Here is a 24,081-nt window from a genome sequence, read left to right on the forward strand (position 1 = left end):
CTTCATTTCTATAAATGTGATGTCTTTTTGAACATCATATTATTGGTTTTTCAGACTGAAAAAACTACTCCGATCTCATTTTCCATAATCTGTCCATTATAATGGACAATCGTGAAAAAGTTGTTGCTCATTTCCTTTCCTTTCCTTTCCTTTATTGTTTCTTTCTTCGAATCAATATGTACGTGGAAAAATGTTGTGGAATAATGCTCTGTACGTGTAAAAAATTATTTCTTTAAACAACAATAAATTAAAAAAATTAAATTTATATAATCTAATATTATAATATAACTTAAACTAATAAACTATTTCTTTATTATAATATAATTTAGTTAAAATAACAAACTAACAAACTAATTAAGCACTAATTAACTTTTTTAATATTTTAACTTAAACTTCAACAAACAACTTAATATACGTTTAAACACACTAACAAATTAATTAAATATTTTTTACATTTAATAACTTAAACTAAGAAACTAATTAACTAATTTTTTATATAATCTAATATATAACTTAAACTAACAAATTAATATAATATAACTTAAACTAACAAACTAATAATTTATACCACAAACTAATTAACTAAATTTCTGTTTTATCCTAAACCCTAAACTAACAAACTAATTATTTCATAATTTCATATTAATAAACTAAATTAAACAATTAAAAATTACCTCACAAACGATATTTGAGCCTTTATCTCCATTTCCTCTTCTTCTTATTTTCCTTTCATTCCTTTCTCTCGCCAAATTTTCTTTCTTTCTTATGATTCTACCCTAAACCCCTCATATCCAATATAATGATATTTCAACGGTTGGTAGGTAAGTTGCAATCAATTTGAGCTGTATAATTCACGTTGAAAGCTGTAAATTTTCAACCGTTGAACGCTGCAATAATACAACACAACTGATTTTATGCTGCACCAATACAGCTATGATAACAAGAGTGAACAGTCTCGAAGCTATGGCATGAGGGACAAGCTATGGCTAGAAGCTAGGGCACGAATCTATGACACTTTGCAGCTCAAATCATGCTGCAATAATACAGCTATTACAGCTGCATGCATGAGTCTCCTGAGCAGATGTAAGAGGAATCACGCGAGGAGCAGGAGGAATAGGTTCTCCTGAGCAGCTGCAAGTGGAGAGGATTGTATGGCTACCTATCCTGCATGGCCCAACGTTGTTCAGTCCAAGCATGGACTGCATGGTGACCTTTGGCGAGCTGGGCGTGCATGGAGGTCGTTGGGCGTGCATGGCCGTGCATGGAGGTCGTTGGACGTGCCTGGGCATGCATGGAGGTCGTTGGGCGTGCATGGGCGTGCATGGAGGTCGTTGGGCGTGCATGGGCGTTGCTGGTAGGTCGCAGGGCATGCATGGCGACCTACCAGGTCGCTGGGCGTGCATGGCGACCTGGTAGGTCGCCGGGCGTGCATGGCGACCTACCCCCGATACTGTAGAGGACACTACTTTAGCAATTAATCTGGCGATCCCACTATTTCACGAAAAAAAAAATTTCAACGCACTATCAACGAGATTTTGCCGACTGGCAACTACTGTATTTTTTTAAGCTCCAGCTCGCTCCTACAAAGGTACACGACTATTCAACTCAGGGAGTGACTGCTGTTAAAAATCTACCGGATCTTCATTATACCATTTTTCCTATATTTTCTCACACCCATCCTCCCATAATTCACTGAAAATGTCCCTTTTCTCTCACCGCTCCTCCGCCAGCTCCGGCGGCCCCGTAAGCGGTGATCCGCTCCCTTCCTTCTACTCTTCAATGCCTGTAAAGCCATCGAAGCCCTTTTACTCATTTTCATCAACTCGAACTCCCTTGCCGCTTCTCGCCTTTTCACTCCTCTGCCTCTTCATCGGTCTAGCCGGCACACTCTTCGCCGTCTCCGCCATCCACCGCAACCAACCCTTACCTGTCTTCCGATGTGGTAAATCTGAGGACACTTTCCGAGCTTTTACTCCTCAGATTCCGCAAAACTCGGCGATGACAGTAATAGAGGCTTAGTTGATCGCCCCAAGCTTCTCGGGTTCGTCGACATTCAAACCGGGTTCGAATCGTGTGAACGCCGAGCTGCCCTTCGTAGCACCTGGTTCCCTTCCGACCCAGAGAACCTTTTGAGGTATAATTCACATTTTCTCAGTTGGGGTTCTTTGTTTCATCAAAACTTTAACAATTGATTTTTTTTTAAATCAAGGCTGGAGCAAGCCACCGGTCTGGGTTTCAGATTTGTGATAGGGAAATCAAAAGATGCGAAGAAAATGGCAATGCTTGAGAAAGAGATTGAAAAGTACAGAGATTTCATATTGATAGATGTTGAAGAAGAATATCTTAAGCTTCCTTACAAAATGTAAGAAATAATCATAACTAGTTTTTTGCACCAGCTTATTGATGTGTAAACAATGGCCTGTATCATCATGTGTATGTAAATCTTTTCCTTTTTGCCCTTTTCAGAGTAGCATTCTTCAAAGAAGCCTTTAAGCTATTTGAAGCAGATTATTATGCCAAAGCTGACGATGGCATTTATTTGCTTCCAGGTAAATCCCTGAGTGCGTGATTTCAAACGTAAATGCTTTGAGTTTGATGTTAAATTGTTTGTTTATTCCACCAGATCGGCTTGCAACTCTTCTTGCGAAGGAACGAAGCCATTCCATGACTTACATTGGGTGCATGAAAAAGGGACCTGTGATCACCGATCCTAAATTGAAATGGTATATATTTTTTTCTCATGTTGTTCTTTTATGATTCATTTTTTTCTGCCTTGAAATATGTATAATTATTGGAGGATTTATTAGTGTAAATTTTCAGGTATGAGAAATCAGGACATCTGATTGGAAATGAGTATTTCTTGCATGCTTATGGTTCTATATATGTTCTCTCTGCAGAGGTGGTGGCTTCTTTGGCAGCTGCTAGGAATAACAGGTTTGCCATTGCTTTGAGTTTGATTCCAATTGCTATTTGTAAATGCTGTATCTTGACCAGTCTAAGTATCGAACCAACCATAGAAGTATATATTCCATGTTTAGTCTTTAGTGCACCTGATTGCATTTCTTCAGTTAAAAAGTTGTTAATTATGATAAGATCTTTTTAATACATTTATTATTGAGCAATTTAGTTTGTGATAAGTTGAGTCTTTTCATAGTTAGCTTGGAACTTTGATTCACGAGTTCAACGCAATGAGTTTTCAATATAAAATAATGCATTTACTTGTGCTTATAGCTCATTTTATTTATACCTGACTTTTCTGCAACTCCTTTCAGTCCAATAAAAAAGTTTGTACATGTTGCAACCATATAGCTTTAAGTATCTCCTTTATGCATTCTTATATCCTTGTCATACTCTGTTTAATCCTACCAACTCCATAGGATAGCATATCAAAACATATTATTGGTTTTATTTGTATGGTTATTCTATTATACATGAGTTGTTCAACCTTTCAGTTTGAGGATGTTCAACAATGAGGATGTGACCATTGGGTCGCGGATGCTAGCCATGAACGTGCATCATGAAGATAACAGAGCAATATGTGATCCTAGATGTACACCTACATCAATAGCAGTCTGGGATATCCCAAGATGCTCAGGTAGCACAGCTGAAATAATAAAACCTGTTATGTCTTATTAACAAGATGTTTTTGCTTTTTGGATTTGATAAATGCCTAGAATGCATACGTGTTCTCGATAGTTTTATGTATTCGTGTTCCTCATACTTTACCTTCCATTATAAATTCTAACACAGGCGTCATAAAGTGTGCATTTGCCTGTACCTTTGTCAAGATGCTGCTATTATCCTTCCAAGTTTGATGCATACAGATGTAGATTAGATACTCGAGAACCTTTTCACCTTCATATTGTCTTTGTGAAGTGTCATTTTGCTTTGACATTTGTTGATTTTTGAGACTAGGGATTACTGGATTTCTGTCGAATTATTATCTTACTGCCTTGAAACCTCACTATTTCCGGTATCATGTTATTTATTAGTCTGGAGAAGAATGGGGGGGGGAAATGAAAAATAGAGATCCCACCGCTTTATACCACGCCCCACGGTTTCCTCATTTGTCTGTTTTACTGCTAATGCTTTCCCTTTGGCTAATGCTTATGCTATGGTTTAAGATGAGATAGCTTCATGAAATTTGTTCATGATACGCCGTGTCTGCTTTCCTTGTTGAACAAATTGGTGTCCATTTTATAGGTTTATGCAATCCGGCTAGCAAACTTAAGGAGCTGCACAAGATCGGAATGTGCTCCGAAAGCCCAACATTGCCACCTGATTACGTATAATACCTTGTTGGCTTGAATTTAGCGGGGACCATGATTGCGCAAGGTCAGTCGGTTTCTTAAAACAACCTGAAATGCGATAAATGTGGTGTTCTTATCGGTAAACTAGCTAAAGCATTCTATTCTTTTAACACGTGCCGCGATGAGGCTGTCGGAAATAGGGAGGAAAAATAATGATATGTACATCATAGTCATAGGTCGTATCGGACGATATGTAAGATTGTTGTGCTATTTATAGAATCATTAGAAGAGAGGGTTACGCAGGGATTAGTTCGCATTTTGAAGAGATTAGATATTGATTGTATTCATTTGATCCTATAGGGTTTCTTTGAGGTACAATTATCATTCCATTGTGCTCAAATTGATACATATGCATTTGTATTCCTATTCGTATTCGTATTAATAATCTAATTATTTTACCCAGATTTATTCCTCACAAAGAGATGGACCGCTAACTAATGTAGTTGATTCGGAATCAAGTTGTTCGAGTTTAAACAAGGTAAATTACGCGTTTAGTATCTAAATTATCACTTTTAGTCCGTCTTAGCACCTTAACTTTTAATTTTTTTTTTCAAAATCATACTTAAAATTTTGTTTTTATTTCATTTAGTACCCTGTTCAAAATTTAAGGTAAGTTTTTTTATTAAAAAATTTAAAAGTTTAAGTATTAACACGGAACAAAACTTATAATTTAAGTAATAAATGTGTTAAATTTCTAACGGTGAGGTATTAAAATGAAGAAAAAAAAACTAAACGTTATGAATGGTTTTAAAAAAAATTAAAAGTTTAAGTACCAAAACAGATCAAAACTGATACTTCAAATATTAAATGCATAGTTTGCCCAAATTTAAACGACTCAAAACTTAAATGGTCTAATCTCGTCCTCAAAAAGAGTGCAATGAAATTCTTACCCGATGCATCCATGCATTTAAACTCTTCCTGGGGCTTTGAATTTAAAGCATTACTTATTTCTTTTTTAGTTAAAAAGTAGACTTGTAAGAAGACAATTAAACAAAACTCTTATGAAACTCATAAGTTGGCATTAAAAAAATAATAAAACTATTAGTTCTATTAATCGTTTAATTAAAAAAAGGGGGTAATATCGGAAAATTAAAACAAAAAAATAATAATTTCGTGTTCTTTTTAGGTAATTCTTGTCGTTTACCTCACAGCAAACACTCCGTTGGCCTTTTGCCTCACTGATTCCCTAGTCTTTTGAGAAACCAAAAACATAAATTTATTATAATAAAGTATAAATGTAAATCTATTACGTATAAAATTTATTACCTTATCTAAAGGTTTTTAAAAAGGCCGAATGTGACTTGTAGTGCACGTGCTATTGTATTATGTTGTTGGATGTGGTGTACTCTTTAGGCTTGCTATCTTATTGGTTACAAGTTGTACAAGATTTTCATTTTTTTATAGAAGTTATTATATTTTAATTATATTTAATTTATATTACTATTATTTGGTTTATAGATTCTATACAATTTATTTTATATAATCTGTTTGTTTTAATTTTAGATTTTAAATTTTAAATTTTATACCTAAATCTAAAACTTTGAACTTTATATATAAATATTTAAATAGATTTTATACTATTTATGAATAAAAACCATAATTTAAATGAGTTTGAACCATAAATGTATTGTGCTTGTTTTGATTTTTTTAATTTTAAATTATCATATTATTGCAACCGTCTTTCGGTTGGGTCCGGAATTGGGCTTCGACTTGAATTGATTAGGTTAGAGTCGCCGCCGACCACTTTAAAATAAATTTAGGTGTGTCGGACACCATTTTATCTGATCTGCATTGTACCAGAAACGTGTTGGGTTCGGGAGTCGGTTACAGTCAATGAAGGATTAACACCCTTGAATCGCCCTTTCGGTACCAATTAATTTACCGGTTGTCTTTAATTTCAAAAATTAAGATTTAAATTAAAATTTAAAAATTCAATTTGAATTAATTACCTTTAATTGATGAAACAAAATTCCCCTAAAAAATTAAAAATATTATTAAATTATAAGAATAAAAATAAATAAATAAATAAATATGAAGACTATTAAAAGCTCGGTTCAATAATAATAGTTCGTTTCATTGTCCCCACGCCAATCCACTTTTAACAGTTCACTATAATAAGTGAAATGCTATTTCCTTCAATGTTCACCACTTTGGGATGCGTGGAAAAGAAGAATTGAGAATAGCACTATCACACAATTACCTATATTATTTGAACAGTAATTCATGGATATGTTAACCGAACTACTTATTGCCACTAATGTACTTAAGGCATCCAATACATATTCGAACATAGGTATCAATGCGATCCTCTGAATATAATAAAAAAAGAATTCTCATAGTAAACATATAACTATATTCGAAACTCCGAAAACGATCACCGCTATTATAATTTATATTCAAACAAGTGCCCATATCCAAAATGAAACAATAATTGTTTACCTCGCAAATGTCGGACACTCATCAAGAAAATCGCCACAAGTCGTCGAACGCGATCATGGCGGAACTAAATGATCCAAACAACAAGATCAGTATATCTATCTTGAGACGATAACAGCGAGAGGAGAGACGACGGTGATTTGATGGAAAAATAACAGGGGTAGTCGGTTAACTACCCAACAACCGGCCGACGAGGGAACTAACGGAAGTAGCTATAGTCGACGATAGTGACCACGCGACCATACGTTGAGGGCAGCAGCGAGAGAGTGTATGCAGTGGTGTTTCAATGCTGTTCATGGTGCCATTCAGACTAAATCCGACTAATTCGGCCTTTACAACCAACCCCCGGTGAGACGAGCGACCACGACGACCGTGAATAACACCATGGTTACTGACCCCACTACTGCGATATCTCCTTCCAGATTGTTAGCAGAGGCATCGAAAAGTTCGAGCTTCGTAAGATTTCGCAATTCGACGGGATGTTTTCCGGTCAACTCATTGTTGTAAAGCTCAAGCTGCCATAGCTTGTGAAGCTTTCCGACCTCCATGGGAATCTCACCGAACAGGTAATTGTATTGAAGCTCCAATTCTATAAGCTTAGTGAGGTCTCCAATGGCGGGTCGAATCTTCCTCCCGATGCGGTGAAGAGAAGCTGCTCCAACTCTTCAATCCACTGGCAGCACTCATACAAAATACTTCTCAAATCTTGCAATGGTATACTGTAGAAATGGAGATGGCTTCCCCCGATCTGCTGCCTCTCCTTTGTTTTATACTCCAAAATAGAAGACTCCCTCCTCAGCAAAAGACGTGAGGTGAGGTGAACGTGGGTGCAGTACTAGTTTCCCACGGAAAAACGATTTGAGATACGTGGGGTCCCGTGGTGCCTACAAAATAATTATATATAAATTAATAATAATAATAATAATAAATACTAATAATAATATAGACTATATAATATATATATTTCAAAAAAATATTTGTTAAACTATATATTATATTTTAAAAGGTTTTCAAAAATATATATTATATAGTTTTCAAAAATGATTTTAAAAATATTATATAAGTTTTCAAAAAAAAATTTTAAAAACTATATATTATATAATTTTTTCAAAATGCTTTTTAAAAACTATATATTATATTTTCAAAATGATTTCAAAATTATATATTATATAATTTTTAAAATGTTTTAAAACTTATATATTATATATAAGTTTTCAAAAACATTTTAAAAATTATATAATATATATATTTTCGAAAACCGTTTTTTGAAAACTTTATATTATATTTTTAAAAATATTTTCAAAAATTATATTATATTATTACATATATATATACATACAATAAAATAAATAAAATAACAAATTAAATCCGAATAAAAATAAGTGTCTATATTAATAAAAAATTAATTATAAATTACCTTTAAAATGTTGTGACAACAAAAAGTAAATCTAAACCTTCCAAACAAGTCTTGCCAACTGGCCCAAGTCACAGTTGACATTTTTTGAAAACCAGTGGGGTCATGATATTCGTCACCTCATTCACCCTCTGTTCGACACGTCATCCAACAGACACATCCTACGTGGCACCAATACTCCCCTTTATATTACGCGTTTCTCTAGTTTTCTTCATCTCCCCAACAAAATAAAAAATAAAAAAAAAAACCTTAAATATGATGACGTTAAGGGGAAAAGAAGAAGAAGAAGAATCGAAGTCGCCGGAGATTGAACTGCCAGGCAAATTTCCCAGGAATTTGAGTGTTTTGTTGACAGAATCCGACGACGAAAACGAGCTCTACGACGAGGGCCTTGTCGAAGAAAAGAAACTGGAGGAGATAATGCAAGAGCTATACAAAGAGATAACACTAACAAGCTCTTCTTCTTACAACACTTCTCCTTTCTTTGCGGTTACAAGTGTTAGCGGTGAGAGTTGTGGGGCCTCGATGTCTGACTCATTGTCGACTGTGACGGTCGGCATTGAGTTCGTGGCACCCGCCGGGAAGTACTTGGCTAAGAATGAGTTAGCTAATACTGTTGTACGGGGGGAAGAAGAAAATGAAATGGGCGGCTGTGATGAAATCTGATCGTTGATGATGATGATCTGTGGCTGGCAAGAGTTCTAGGATGAGTTCCACTGGAACCAGAGGAGTTCCCATCGCCATCAATTAAGTTGGCCGTATAGTAGGGCCCTTTAGTAGGTTACCGTGTCGGGTAGGGACGGACGTAAGAGGAGAACGGAATTGAATTTTTAAAATTTTATGACGATGAAAACCAATTTTCAATATATATATATATATATATAATTATAAAATATATAATAATTTTAAATTTTTATAATAAGTGGACCACTCCTACCCAAAGCATGATCTATCCCTATTCCTTAGGGAATGGTGACTTGCATAAATTAGTGATTTTAAATCTCAGGTTGGATGAAGCGCCAAGCATTTTATACGTATACAATCAAGGTATTCAAAAATATCAATGGTTCGATACCAGAGTCAATTTAATCGGTTTGAATATTTAAAATTGATAATCAATCAAATTAATTATTTAAAATCAAATAAATTAAACTAATTGAATTTGTATATATGCACCAATCAAGTGATATTAATGGTGTAGGGATTTATTATTGTCTTTTTAGGTCTTAGGACTAGACACTATGAATAATAAGAGTGTATGCGTTTGTTAAATTTTTTTTAGAGAGATAATATATTGTATTTGCCAAAAAAACTCGGGTATATGAATTGTTTATTTTATATTTTATTAGTAAGAGTAGAATAGTTAAAAGTATAGACATTTTGTTCCCCCAAAGGTGTTTCCATAGGGTGCCTGTAGGTTGACGACCATTCGGTTCGCTACTACCTTAATCAACTGCTTGTTGGTCCATTTAACTAACATTTTAATAAACCAAAGAAACCCAATGAGTGAAATCCAAGCTTAGTCCACTTGCAAGCCCATTACTTCCTCTTCCCTTGACAGTTAGGGGTGTGCAAATCCGGGTACCCGGATTTTCGGGTACCCGATTTTCGGGTACCCGGAACTTCCGGGTCGACGATTTCTCGGCCTGTGTCCCGACCCAGATGTTACGGGTATCCGGTAATCGGATACTCGGATTACGCGGGTACCCGGTAATCGGTACCCGATACCCGATTTTTAATTTTTTATTTTCAAATTATTAATTTAAAAATATATATACACAAATTTAAATGTTCGAAACTTCGAATTACATACTCTAATATCCGAACATAAAATTTAAAAGTTCGAAATACAAAATATAATAATCCATAATATAAATAATTCATTATATTTTATATAATTATAAAAAAAAACTAATCGGGTACCCGGAAAAACTAGATTTTGTGACCCGGGCCCGACCCGGGAAATGTCGGGCCGGGTACCCGACCCGGTCGGGTAATTTTTTTAAAGGATTACCCGGGTTTTTTAGATCCGGGTCGGGTAATTTTGCACACCCCTATTGACATTAGGCTAAACCCTATAATATTAGGCTCACGTCACTATTTGAAACTGTATTGGTGATTGTTATCCCTATCATTTGTAGCCCAAAGGCAAGAATATGTTAGGGGTTTTTGTATTAATTTAAAATTTAATTTAGCATTAACTGTTGATCAGGCATCTACAATAGTAAAAATGACGGACCATACAAAAAAAAAATTGAGATTCATGACAGTTGTTAGGCCTCTTTGGCCCCAAGGGCTCTCTGTCCCTCTACAGAACTAAAAATAATATTTTACATTTTCTAATAATTATTTAATAAACGGTTAACGATAAATTAATAAAATTATAAGAAAAAATTAATATTTTAAATTATAAAGTAGACAAAATTTAAATTTTAAAATAATATACGAACTTCTAACATATTTAAACCATTATATTTCAAATGGTTTGACCCTATACTATATTCATTTGTTTAGGGAATTCAACTTGGGAGCCTCTTTTGAACAAATTTATTTATTTTATATAAGAAAGAAAACAAAATTCACATCAACCGACAGGCGAAACTTTTTATATTTGTAGGGACAGAAAACAAAATTTAACCATTCAAATAATGGTCTAATTGTCTGCCAGCGATGGAAATTGTCATGTAGCCGCGGTGCCACGAAAGACGGCCCCCCTTAATCAAGCAAAGCCAATCATGGTGAATCATCAATTTCTGTTTGCATGCATGTACATGTACATGTACATCCCATAATTTAATTATCTAGGGACAAAAGTCTACGCATTGGTAGGAGTGATTCACAACCCTCTACGTAGCCTAGGTTTCCATCATTAAAATATTGGGGGAGTACACAAATGGTTTCCAATTATTAGATATTATTTTGTTAAGTGTTATGATTATTAAAAGTTATAAAATGATCCCTTAATTGTAGGAATTTTTTTAGTCTCTCAACTATTAAAAGTTACAAAATGATCACTGAACTATTTATTATGTTTCAAACTCATCTTTTTTCGACTAAAAAGTAAAGGTTGTCTATTAAAAGTTACAAAATGGTCTCTCTATTATAGGGATTTTCTTTGTTGAGTCCCTCGACTATTAAAAATTATAAAATGGTCACTCGACTATTTATTATGTTTCAAACTCGTCCTTTTCCAGCTAAAAAGTTCACGGTCGTCTAAACTAGACGTTAACATACTGACTAAGAGATATGATAGTCCTTTAAGATTATGAGATCATATTTTATCATATCTCAATCAGTAAGATAACGTCCAACTCAAATTGTCGTTAATTTTTTAACGGAAAAGGACGAGTTTGGAACATAATGAATAATCGAATGACCATTTTGTAACTTTTAATAATCATGAGACTCAACAAAGCAACTCACTATAATCGGGGGACCATTTTATAACTTGTAATAACCAAGGGACTTAATAAAGTAGTATTATATAATCAAGAGATCATTTTTTTATTTTACCCTAAAACATTTATACACCAAGAACATGGATGGGCGGAAAAGGTATAGACATGACAGTCGTATTTTAAAATTTTAAAATTTTCATATAATTTAAAAAATAATAATTTTAATTTATAATACATCTTTGTCTCCTTAAAATTTATAAAGTTTATCCCCTTAAAATTTATAAAGTTTATCCCCTTAAAATTTTATATGTTTTCTCCCCTAACATAAGACCCTTCACTTGTCATTGACAATGATCATTAATCTTATAGTTTTACAATTTAATTTGATTTAATAGGATGAGATGTTACAATTTTTAAATAAAACTAGAGAATCAAATTCTAGTGTTTCAAGAGCGAACATAACTGTGAGACTTCTTCACAATAGACCTCCATAATATATAGTTCAAATTAATCGATTAAATTGAATATTGATAATTATACCAAAAAAATTCATTCAACGTTTTTTTATTATCACTCAAAAATATCATTGTAAGCGGATACACTTGTTTATCAAAGTATCTTCAACTTGATCAACAAATATATGATCTTTGTCCTTTTTCCTTTTGGAATTATTTGTCAAATTTCATATATGGTGCATATGGTTATACGATATGGTTGATAGATATATCACGGCATATTTGAAGATGACTTATGTCTAATAGTTTAGGATTTTGACTTGTTTAATAATTGGCTTAATTACAATTTTAGTCCTCTTACTGTGGTAAATTTTGATTTTTGCATTATTTTGTCTTTGTGTTGTTATTTTTAACAATGACAACTGAATTTCATTAATAAAAATGGAGAAATCAAAATTACAACGCATCTAAAGAGAAAATTGGAGACAATAGTCACCAAAAACTCATACGTAAAATTAAAATATTAAACCCAAATATACGAAGAGAATGAAACCTTCCAAACATCAAAACAATCCAATAACCTTCATAAAACTCCTTGTCTCTGTCGAACGAGACGCTTTAAGATAAATAAAGAAGTAGTGATGTAATATCCCAAACACCGGGTCAGTGACTAAAGTGTAAGAATTCAAAATTTAGTGGTTTGATTTTGATAAATTGAAATATTTAAGGATTGATTTGGGAAATTTTTGTTTAGGATTAATTCTCAATGATTGAAGGATGGAAGGGAAAAATGGTTTTTTGGCGTAAAATGAATTTAAAATTCATTTTTAAGTTTATATAACATGTGAGGAAAAGGAAAGAAAGGCCTAGAACTTTTCTCTTCATCTTCTCTTCTTCCTTTCTCCACCGTGAAACTCCATGCTAAGGTAAGTGATTTTAAAGTTGGTTGTTTCTTTCAATTTTGATTTGGTTTTTAATCCTTGGGTGATATAGAAGCTTAAGAAAGCTTAAAGATGACTAGAAACTATTAGATTGATGAGTTAATGATAAATTGGTAAAATGGGTTTTTAAGGGATTTGATGAAAATTGATTAGTTTTTTTATTTAAAAATATATATTTGACTTGTCAAAGGTATGAATAAGATGTTTGAAGTGTTAGAAAGGATTGAAAACAATGTTGAAGATTGAGTATGATTTTTAGTTTTAAGTGTTCTTTGAAAAATTTAGATATTAAAGGGATTTTAATTGATGTAAGTTTGTTGGAATAAGTGTAAATGAGTTTAAGGGCATGAATAGAGTTAGAAATATGAGATTTAGGTGAATTTTGGGTTAAACTAGAAGTAAAATAAGTGAAATCTAGGCAAGGGTATTGCTACTGGAAGAACAATATCGATACCATATGAATTGGATGAACATCATCAGTATTTAAGGGGTAGTATCGATACTAGGGATATTGATACCAATAGTATGGTATCAATACTGTAATAGAATATGAAATTCCAGAATACAATTTGGGTATCAATACTAAAGTAGGTATCGATACCATAGAAAGAAAGTATCGGTACTGAGTGTGGAGTACCGATACTGTTCAGTCTGAAATTGTCAATTAGGTGTTTTATTTAGTTATGTAAAGGTTGTTTGGTTAACAATTAATTGAGCTCTGATATTTATATTGGTCACGTGAATGTGTAGATTTGGATCGAAAGCACGTACTGAACGAATCGACATAGTAAAGAGGTTGAATGAAAGTGAAAAGGAATTTGCTTAGGACTTAAGTGAGGCAAATGTGAGTACTACTTACTTATTTTATACACGATTGGAGGATAGCTTGCGATGAGCCAACCTCAAATGTTTTTGAACAAAACATTTGTATTATGTTATGTTTTAGCTAAATCTTATTTTAAAAGCATTGTTTTGATTTCATTGCTATTAGTGTATATATATATATTCTATGTGGAATACTATAAGTATATGTTCTATGTGAATAAATGATAGTTGGAATAAAATTATGTGAAATAATTATATGGTTAAAGCCCAAAGTATGTGCTATGAGAATTAGAGGTATAGTTGGCATGCCAAGAACTGAGGGTTCTACGCGGTCCTTCGGGACAATTCTATGTGGTATTTCGGGACAATTCTACGCTGTCCTTCGGGATAAATATATGTGGCACTTCGGTGCATATTCTACATGGCACTTCGGTGCATATTCTACGTGGCACTTTGGTACAAATTCTATGCGGCAGTTTCGACTGCAATTACAGTGCACAACCTCAAAGAACTCAAATATACGTTGGGCTAATTAAACAAATGGATATGAATCAAACAATGCTTAATAGTATATGTTATATGTTATGAAATGTATTGTGTTTTTGTATTTAATGTTTCTTCTGAAATATTTACATAAATGTTTTAATGTTTTATTATACTCATTTATGCCTCACTAAGTCAAAGACTTAGCGTGTGAGTGTTTTCACACTTAAGTTCAGAGAAGGCAACATAGTAAGCTAGGGCGGGACAACATACCTTTGAAGAATATCATATCAGACTGGACTGCATAGTATGTGATTTTTTTATTTGAAATTTGGTTGGCATGTACTATAAATGTTTAAATCATAGATGCTATGATATATATTGTAAATATGTTTTATTAAGTTTTGTTTCCATTGTCAAATAAAAGTAAAAAGTCAAATTTTAGTCAGATTTTCAAAGAGTCGAAGCATTGAAAGGTCAATGTGACACCTCATATTCGTATTCGGGTCGGGTATGGGTCAGGGGTGTTACATTTGTTAGAATAAGAGCTTAGGTTGAGTCAAGTTTTCTAAATAGATCGATCGGTCGACTGTCAAAGATGTCTGGTTTGTACATGCCAATGAAATAACAAGAATCTCTGATATGATATTGTAATGAGTATGTTGTCTTTGCTAGTATAGTTAGGTGATTATATATTAATAGATGTTATACTACGAGGGCTCCCGAAGTGAAGCGGAAGATGGAGTAAATGAGGGTAGTAGCAATTTACCTACTCAGCTAGGTAAGGTGAAGAACAAGTGCCTCAGGGAGAAGCTGAGGAATGTTGAATTAGAATTGATTTCAAAATATAGAGTGAAGGTTAAATGTTTTCAGGCCTCAAAGGCAAAGATAAATAGTGCATAAGTCAATATCGAGGATTTAGAATAATTTTGGTTATAGATTAGATATTTTTGTTGTTAAGCCCTAATAGGTGGTTGCTCAAAGTTAACGATTTAGAAAGGCTCGAAAGGATTATAAGATTATGATGATTTAAATAGAGGGTTGATAAAAGGAAAAATTTTATAGGAAATAACCGCGAACGATTAACTTTCACGATTAGAATGCAAAAATGATTCGTATTGATAAAGATCGCTTAATAAGGATTAACGAGCTTCGCAGTTAAAAGTATAGAAGCATTTCTTTTTAATTTTGATTGAATATTATAATTCGAAGAGATTAAGGCTAGTTTGAAGAAATATTTTTGAAGTTAAACTAGGTTGCGTTAATATTTTTGAGTTAGGGAATCGAATTCCTAATCATACGCAAAAGTCAATGATAATTGTTTTTTCTAAATGATATTTTGATTTGATTAAGATAAAGGAAGGACATGAAGTAGAATCTTGATTAGTGGTTTAAACTTTTCGAAGGAAGATAATGGTGGAACGATAGAAAATATAGTATATGTATGAGTAGTGCTAGAGTAGAATTTTGAAAAGTTATTCTGAATTCGAAATCTTTTGGAATTCACTGATTATTCAAAAGATTCATAAAGAAACTCTCAATGACCCCTCTCCGCTAATCAAGTTATTATTAAATGAGGCAATATTTACTTGGATTAGTAAGAAACAAGGAAATGCAAGGTATGTAATAATAAAATCAGTTGGAAATTGATAGTTTGGAGAGTAAGTCGGAGAAGTCATTGCAATGTTACAGATGATATTTGAAAATGATTTTAAAGTGGTAAAGAGGAAAAATCAAGCGAGTTTTGTTTGAAGTAAGAGAAAAATTATTTTGAAATATGTGTGTATATAGGAAAATTTTTCATAGGTCAGGAATTAGAACAAGTCTTATTCAAAGTAAATTTGGTAAACGAGATTGTAAAATCTGTCAGAAATTGTACAAGTTGAATGATAAAAAGTACTTTATATGGGTAGATATGTATTTGAATCTATTTTTTGATTTATGAAAAAAAAAGTTAACAAATATTATGCTTGTTTGAAGATAGTGACAAAGTGTTGGATCAACTGCCTTAGTAATAAAGAAGAGAAAGTTGAAGTGTTAGTCAAATTAAGAAGGGAAATTAAAACAAAGAGAAATGATAATACTTTTAAGGATTATAAGTGAGTTGTAGAAGTTGATATGTTACGTCGAAATTTTTCTGTTTTGAAAGTTGTTAAACTTTTTAAAATTTTTAATGGAAGAATGAGATAGCATCATGAATGCAGGGTAAAGTTAAAAGTTTATTCTGTTAGAAAAAAGGAAGAATATAAAAGTACATGTTATAGATAGAACAAGAAAACGAGGATAAAATTGAGGATTATGTTTAAGGTAGTAAAGAAATAAGAAATTAAAGTGAATAGTTTAGAGGACTATGTATGATAAGGTTTGTAAAGAGGTGTAGCTTATAAGCTTGGCATGTTGGTAAATTGAAAATAAGGTAATAAATATCTTTGGTATGAGAATAAATAATTTTCATTTCTCAGTGGAAATGAGAAAGAGTTACTATGGACTTTGTATCAGGTTTTCCTTTAATACCCAGTAAAAATGACTCAATTTGGACGATTATGGGTAGATTGGCTAAGTCAATACAATTTATTACAGTTTGAGGTGACTATTCTATGGATAATTACGCTGGGTTATATATATATATATGTGTGTCTGTGTGTGTGTTTAAAAGATTGTTTGGTTGCATGAAGTATATGTCTCAATCGTATCGGATTGAGATCTGAGGTTTACTTCAAAGTTTTGGAAGAGTTTGAACAAGGCCTTAGGAACTTGACTTAACTTTAGCATTACTTTTCATACACATACAGATAGTTAGTCTGAGTAGATTATTCATATTTTAGAAGTTATGCTAAGGGCGTTTGTGATTATGTTTAAAGGAGTGAGAGAAAAATTTCATGCTAAGTTGACTAAGTGTGAATGTGGATTGTCTAAGGTGGTAGTCTTTAGCCATGTAGACTCAGCTAAGGGGATAAGGATATATATATCAAGAAAGCATGAGATATAGTCGAAGGATAAACATGTTACTTATTTGGACTGTTAAATACCAAAAAAATTTTGAGATGTTAAAAAGAATATTAACATAAGCTCCAAGGTCAGTATAATTAGAATCTAGAAAGGATTATGTGAATTATGGTAATGCATTATGTGAATTATGGTAATGCATCTCATAATGGTTTGGGATGTGTGTTTGTACAAGAGGAAAAATTTTAGTTATGTTGTAAAGCAATTAAAGAATTATGGAAGAAATCATTTGACTCACGATCTCAAATTGTCAATGATTGTAGTTACTTTGTTAATAGAACACCACTATCTACATGGTGAATGACGCTATATCTATACGGATCTCAAAAGTTAAATGTATGTGTTGAATCGAATGAGTGAAAAGAAAGAAAATGGATTGAATTCCTTGGAGATTAATGACGTGCTTATCAACTGCAAACATGAAAGGTTACTGTGGTGGTTGTTACGACAAAGCCAAAAGACGTTTCTACTTTGAGATTTTTGAATAAGTGATTGTTGTTAAAGAAAAATAGTGTTTTGATTTTAATAATTAAATTTAAAGCCTTAGTTGCTGGATCGACTAAAGGATCTTAAGAGAAAAGATGAAAAATTTAAATGGATGTGTATTTTACCGAGGAAAGAGCTTAGAAATAGGTATGAAAATAGTTATCATCGAACTTTTTTTAAATGGATGACATGTCAGCGAGTTAAAGTAAAGTATCAAGATAGTTCCATATGAAATTTTATATGGAAGAAAGTGTAGTGCATCATTAAATTGGTTTGAATTGAAAGATCGAGACATAATGGGGCCAGATCTAATTAAAGAAATCGAAGACAAAATGGGGATTATTCAAGACTCATAATGTTTTCATGATTCGATACTCAGAATATATAAATCAGGTCATTCTCACATCATAGCACCGAAAGAAATAGAAGTCCAATCTGACCTGGCCTATAAGGAAGAACCAATGTAGATTTTAGCATATGAAACCAAACAACTAAGGAACAAGGTGATTCCGTTAGTTAAAGTTCATTGAAGAAATCACAATATGAAAGAAGCGACATGAGAAGGTAATTTTCTAATATCTTTATACAATGAAAATTTGAGGATAAATTTTCTTAAAGGGAAGAATTGTAATATCCCAAACACCGGGTCAGTGACTAAAGTGTAAGAAAACTTATAACTTTTCTCTTCATCTTCTCTTCTTCCTTTCTCCACCGTGAAACTCCATGCTAAGGTAAGTGATTTAAAAGTTAGTTGTTTCTTTCAATTTTGAATTGGTTTTTAATCCTTGGGTGGTATAAAAGCTTAAGAAAACTTAAAGATGACTAGAAACTATGAGATTGATGGGTTACTGATAAATTGGTAAAATGGGTTTTTTAAGGGATTTGATGAAAATTGATTATTCTTTGGATTTTAAAGATATATTGTACTTGTCAAATGTATGAATAAGATGTTTGAAGTGTTAGAAAGGATTGGAAACAATTTTGAAAATTGGGTATGATTTTTAGTTTTAAGTGTTCTATGGAGAATTTTATATATTAAAAGGATTTTAATTATGTAAGTTTACTGGAATAAGTGTAAATGAGTTTAAGGACATGAATGTAGTTAGAAATATGAGATTTAGGTGAATTTTAGATTAAATTAGAAGTAAAATAAGTGAAATCTAGGCAAGGGTATTGCTACTGGAAGAACAATATCGATACCATATGAATTGGATGAACATCATCGGTATTTAAGGGGTAGTATCGATACTAGGGATATTGATACCAATAGTATGGTATCAATACTGTAATAGAATATGAAATTCCAGAATACAATTTGGGTATCGATACCATAAAAGGGAAGTATCGATACTTAGTGTAGAGTACCAATATTGTTCAGTCTGAAATTGTGAATTAGGTGTTTTATTTAGTTATGTAAATGTTGTTTGGTTAACAATTAATTGAGCTCCTATATTTATCTTGGTCACGTGAATGTGTAGATTTGGATCGAAAGCACGTACCAAATGAATCGACATAGTAAAAAGGTTGAATGAAAGTGAAAAGGAATTTGCTTAGGACTTAAGTAAGGAAAAAGTGAGTGCTACTTACTTATTTTATACACGATTGGAGAATGGCTTGCGATGAGCTAGCCTTAAATGTTTTTGAAAAAAATATTTTTATTATGTTATGGTTTTAGCTAAATCGTATTTTCAATGCACAGTTTTGATTTCATTGTTATGAGTATATATATATTCTATGTGAAATACTATAAGTATATGATATATATGAGTATGATCTATGTGAATAAATTATAGTTGGAATAAAATTATGTGAAATAATTATATGGTTAAAACCCAAAGTATGTGCTATGAGAATTAGAGGTGTAATTTGCATGCCAAGAGTCGAGGGTTCTACGCGATCCTTCGGGACAATTCTACGTAGTCATTCGGGACAATTCTACGATGTTCTTTGGGAAAAATCTATGTGGCACTTCGGTGCATATTCTACGTAGCACTTCGGTGCAAATTCTACACGGCAGTTTCGACTGCAATTACAGTGCACAACCTCAAAGTACTCACATACCTTGAGTTCACAATGATATAAGTTGGGCTAATTAAACAAATGGATATGAATTAAATAATGTTTAATAGTATATGTTATATGTTATGAAATGTATTTTTTTTGTATTTAATGTTTCTTCTGAAATATTTACATAAATGTTTTATTGTTTTATATACTCATTTATGCCTCACTAAGTCAAAGATTTAGCGTGTGAGTGTTTTCACACGTAGGTTTAGAGAATGCAGCAGAGTAAGCTAGGGCATGACAGCATACCTTTGAAGAATATCATATCAGACTGGATTACATATTATGTGATTTTGCTATTTGAAATTTGGTTTGCATGTACTATAAATGTTTAAATCGTAGATGCTCTGATATGTATTGTAAAGATGTTTTATTAAGTTTTGTTTTCATTGTCAAATAAAAGTAAAATGTCAAATTTTAGTCGGATTTTTAAAGAGCCAAAGCGTTGAAAGGTTAATATGACACTTTAGATTTGTATCCGGGTCGGGTACGGGCCAGGGTGTTACAAGTGAGCGAACAAAATAATTTGACAGACTGTTTCACTACACAATTCTGATTATATCGGCAAACGACCATTTACAAAAGAGGGGATCTGACAATACGTGACCACCGACAAGCCAATCAAAAAAACAAATGTCGTGAGGATCTTTGTGGAAGCATCAACACAACCGTAGAAGTATACGAAAAACTTACCGAAAACCATAAGGAACGTGCCACGAGAGAAAAGAAAAAGCGTGTCAATAGAGCAGAGAAAAGTGTGTCACATGGACAAAGATTCTTATTTAAAAGTGAAAAAACTCAAGAAAAAAATAAAGACATAATATGAAAAAGAACAAGAAAAATAATAATCACCGGTGGTAAACAACCAATATTAAGATTGGTGTTGTCGCCGCTAAACAAAAAATAAATGAAGAAAAGAAGACGATACAAAAATATTGAGAGTAATTGAATTTTTGAAAATTACTGATGAAAATTGCAGGTATAGTTATATATAGTATTATATATATATATATATATATATTCTTGTGTTGTTATAATGTTATAATATTATAACAATAAAATTCAAATGATAATCTACTAGATGTTACACTTAAAGTAATAAATATTAATTATGAGATAATACAAATAAAGTAAATGATTTATTACAAGTTTAAAAGAAAAAGAAATGATGATTTTGAAATTATCCATTTTAGGAGTAATTTTGTCCAAAATCAAAGGAATTGTTTTAAATACCTAAGGTGGAGAAGGAATAGGATTCCCAAGAATCCAAGTAAAAAATTATTACTATTGGTAATGATCTATTAGCCCCTAAATAGGGATGGGCACGGGGCAGGGCAAGCCCCTTTTTTTCGCTCTTACCTCAACCTAAATATAAATTGTCTATACTCGGCCCCGATTCCAACCCGAATTTATAAATATTTATACTAAAATCTTGACCTGGCCCGACTCGATGTCAATTTATCAATATTTTAAAATAGTTAAAATAATCTATTTTATAATAATTTGTAATAATTTTAATAATTAAATAATATATTTTAACATTATAAAAATAAAATATTAAAAAACTTTTATATATATATATAAAGGTCGGGTTGGTGTCGAAACGATTTTTTTCTAAAAGGTGAAAACGTGAAATTTTGAAAACCACATTAATTTTTAATTTATATCTTTCAATTGATTTTTAATTTAAAAACAAATGCGATTTAAAAACCTCTCGTTTCCAAAAATTTTTGGATTTCCTTTACGATCGAAAAAAATACAATTCAAAGAGTCGCCACCAATCTTTGATTAGGGTGTGATTGGGCACCCAAAAATGTTTATTATTTTTAAAAAAAAATATTAATTTTAATTAAAACAACAAATTAAGGTCTGCGTTACCAAAATCCAAGTTCGGGAGTCGGTTACGTGCGGGGAAGGATTAGCACCCCCACAACGCCCTAAAATAGTACCTAGTCGATTAATTAATGTCTTTGCATTGAACTTTACAAATTCGAACTTAATTTGATTTTTGATCCCATAAAACAAAGATGTAAATTTAAAAACATTCAAAAGCACTCAAATAAATTAAATGAACATTACCGAGTCGTTTTAGAAAGATAAAGAGTGTTCGATTATTTACAAATATCGAGACCAGATCTTAAAGGCTATAACAACCTTTTCTTGATAACTTTAAATAAACGAACACTTCCTTTTCTTTCATTTCCAAATTTTAGGTGACGAATCAAATTTTTTTGTTTCACTTTCGGGATACACTTTTAATTTAAAATCGTCAAAACGACTCTCTAATCAGTTAAGACAAGCCACTCAAGACAATTTTAAATTAAAAGGGTATTACCCTTAGTCCGATTATGTAATAGGTCGAGTTATGCACGTAAGGGTATCATACAAATTGAGTAAAAAGTGGATGTCATGCCAAAATTAATTATACAAAATTAAAAATATCATACAACGTGACATACAAAAAATTATATACGTATATTTTAATTAAAAATCATAAATTATGCATATTGACATATTATGTACACATGTGACCTAAATATAAAAAATAAAATCATGACATGCATAAACTACAAATGCTAAAAAGTGTATATATATACATGTTAGAATAATGACTAAATTTAAATAAATATAAAATTCACCATACAAATTAAAACTAAAGTAGGGATCTAAATGAAACATGCACATAAGTGAGGAATCTACACCCAAATAATCTAACAAAATTATAACTAAAACTAAAAACTGGAAAATCACTAAATTAGGACAAACACAAAAGGTTAGTTTTGAAAACAGTCCTAAAGGTGACTAAAATGTAAAACAAGCTTAAACCTAAAAGGACCATATACCGAATTTATCCTAAAGTTTGAGTGGCCACAAGTTAATTTACTCAAAAAAATAAAGCCTAAATAAACTAAACCTAAACTAAAAAACCAAATCACGTGGAACATGCGCCCAACAGCTTCCTCTTCTTTCGTTTCACTTTCCATTTCTCCAAACCCACACAGCGCCGCTCACCGAGCCTCTCTACTCCTCACAACCATCGCATTGGCCACCGCCTCGGTGGCCATTCTCCACTCGACCGCCACCACTCAAGAAGGGAAATGCCTAAGCTAGCAAACATGAACCGAGACCCTTGATTTCTCATATGTTCACTCTTCTTCCTATTCTAACCCTTCGACTGCCTAAAGCATTTCCCGATGAAGGCCCCGACGATCAACAGGTAAACACTAAATTCTTCTTTTTAATTTACTTTTTATTAAACATAAATTTCAAGCAAAAAATCGTTCTGGCCACCAAAATCCCACTCCACGATCGAACCAAGACCTAAACCAACCTAGACCAATGACATAACCTATGAATCGAAAAGCCCCATCTCATCTACTTGATTATACTATTTTGATTTAAAATAAAAATTTACTAACCTCAACTCCCTTATTTCTCTCGGTCGATCCCTTCCTAGCCACTAACATTGACGTTGGTTCAACACAGGTAATTTCACTTCCTATTTCTTATTTTATTTCTTTAATTTCTAAAGACCTCACTTTAAATCTTATGAATGATGGATGTGTTCATGATGCTCACCGGCTGGCTCCAAAAGGTAAACAATAAACTCTTTAATTTACCTCTATTTTCATTTTAAAATCCTAAAAGATGAGAACTAATTCAAATTGACTACATGCAAGGTTTTTTGAATAGTTCTCAATGCCTCAGTGTTAGCCACGGTGACTCAAATCGGTGAATTTTCTGACCCTTATTTCTTTCAAAACAAATACCACACACACATGAATAGTTTCTAGGAAGTAAGTACAATAAAATAAAATACCTCTTAAAAGCTTTTCTTTATTATGGTTTTTCCTTGTTAATACTTTCTTTTTCTTGGTGTTGCTTTTTCTCGAGAAAATGCTATGGCCTGTATGAATGATCGATGTTTTCCTTCAAATGGAACCATCAAATTTTAAAAAGAAAATTCCTTTCTTTTATTGCTTCCTTCCGAAAAATAGATTTTTTACTGCTTTTATACTCTTTTTTGTTTTTAAAATCGGGCAGTAGAACCCTCTATAATTTCCTTTGTTTCTCTATTCTCTCAAAACAAATCAATGGGACCCCCTCCAATTGTAGAACAGCAAAAAAAAACCTTTTCAAACTGTCTTCCCCTCTTTTTTTTGTCCCATACAAACTGACCCTCACCTCCATTTTGCTTTGGTTAACTCCCAATAACCGCCTTTTTAATTGTTTAGGATTTCACGTGGACTGGGCTTGATCATT

The 24,081-nt window shown here is 32.4% G+C and overlaps 1 protein-coding gene and 1 pseudogene across 1 annotated transcript; one reads left to right on the plus strand and one right to left on the minus strand.

Moving 5' to 3' along the window:
• The first annotated feature begins 1,647 nt into the window (after positions 1 to 1,647).
• Positions 1,648 to 17,133, plus strand: LOC120147837 (annotated as a pseudogene).
• LOC120147865 (receptor-like protein kinase 7) lies at positions 7,079 to 8,244 on the minus strand. The gene is made up of 2 exons (XM_039161131.1): positions 8,201 to 8,244; positions 7,079 to 7,409 (listed from the first exon to the last, which is right to left on the minus strand). The coding sequence occupies exons 1-2, from the start codon at positions 8,242 to 8,244 to the stop codon at positions 7,079 to 7,081; spliced, it is 375 nt and encodes a 124-aa protein (XP_039017062.1).
• Positions 17,134 to 24,081: the final 6,948 nt, after the last annotated feature.

This window comes from Hibiscus syriacus, unplaced genomic scaffold, assembly GCF_006381635.1.
Source record: "Hibiscus syriacus cultivar Baekdansim isolate YM2019G1 unplaced genomic scaffold, ASM638163v2 tig00110944_pilon, whole genome shotgun sequence".
In the NCBI taxonomy this organism is placed as follows: domain Eukaryota; kingdom Viridiplantae; phylum Streptophyta; class Magnoliopsida; order Malvales; family Malvaceae; genus Hibiscus; species Hibiscus syriacus.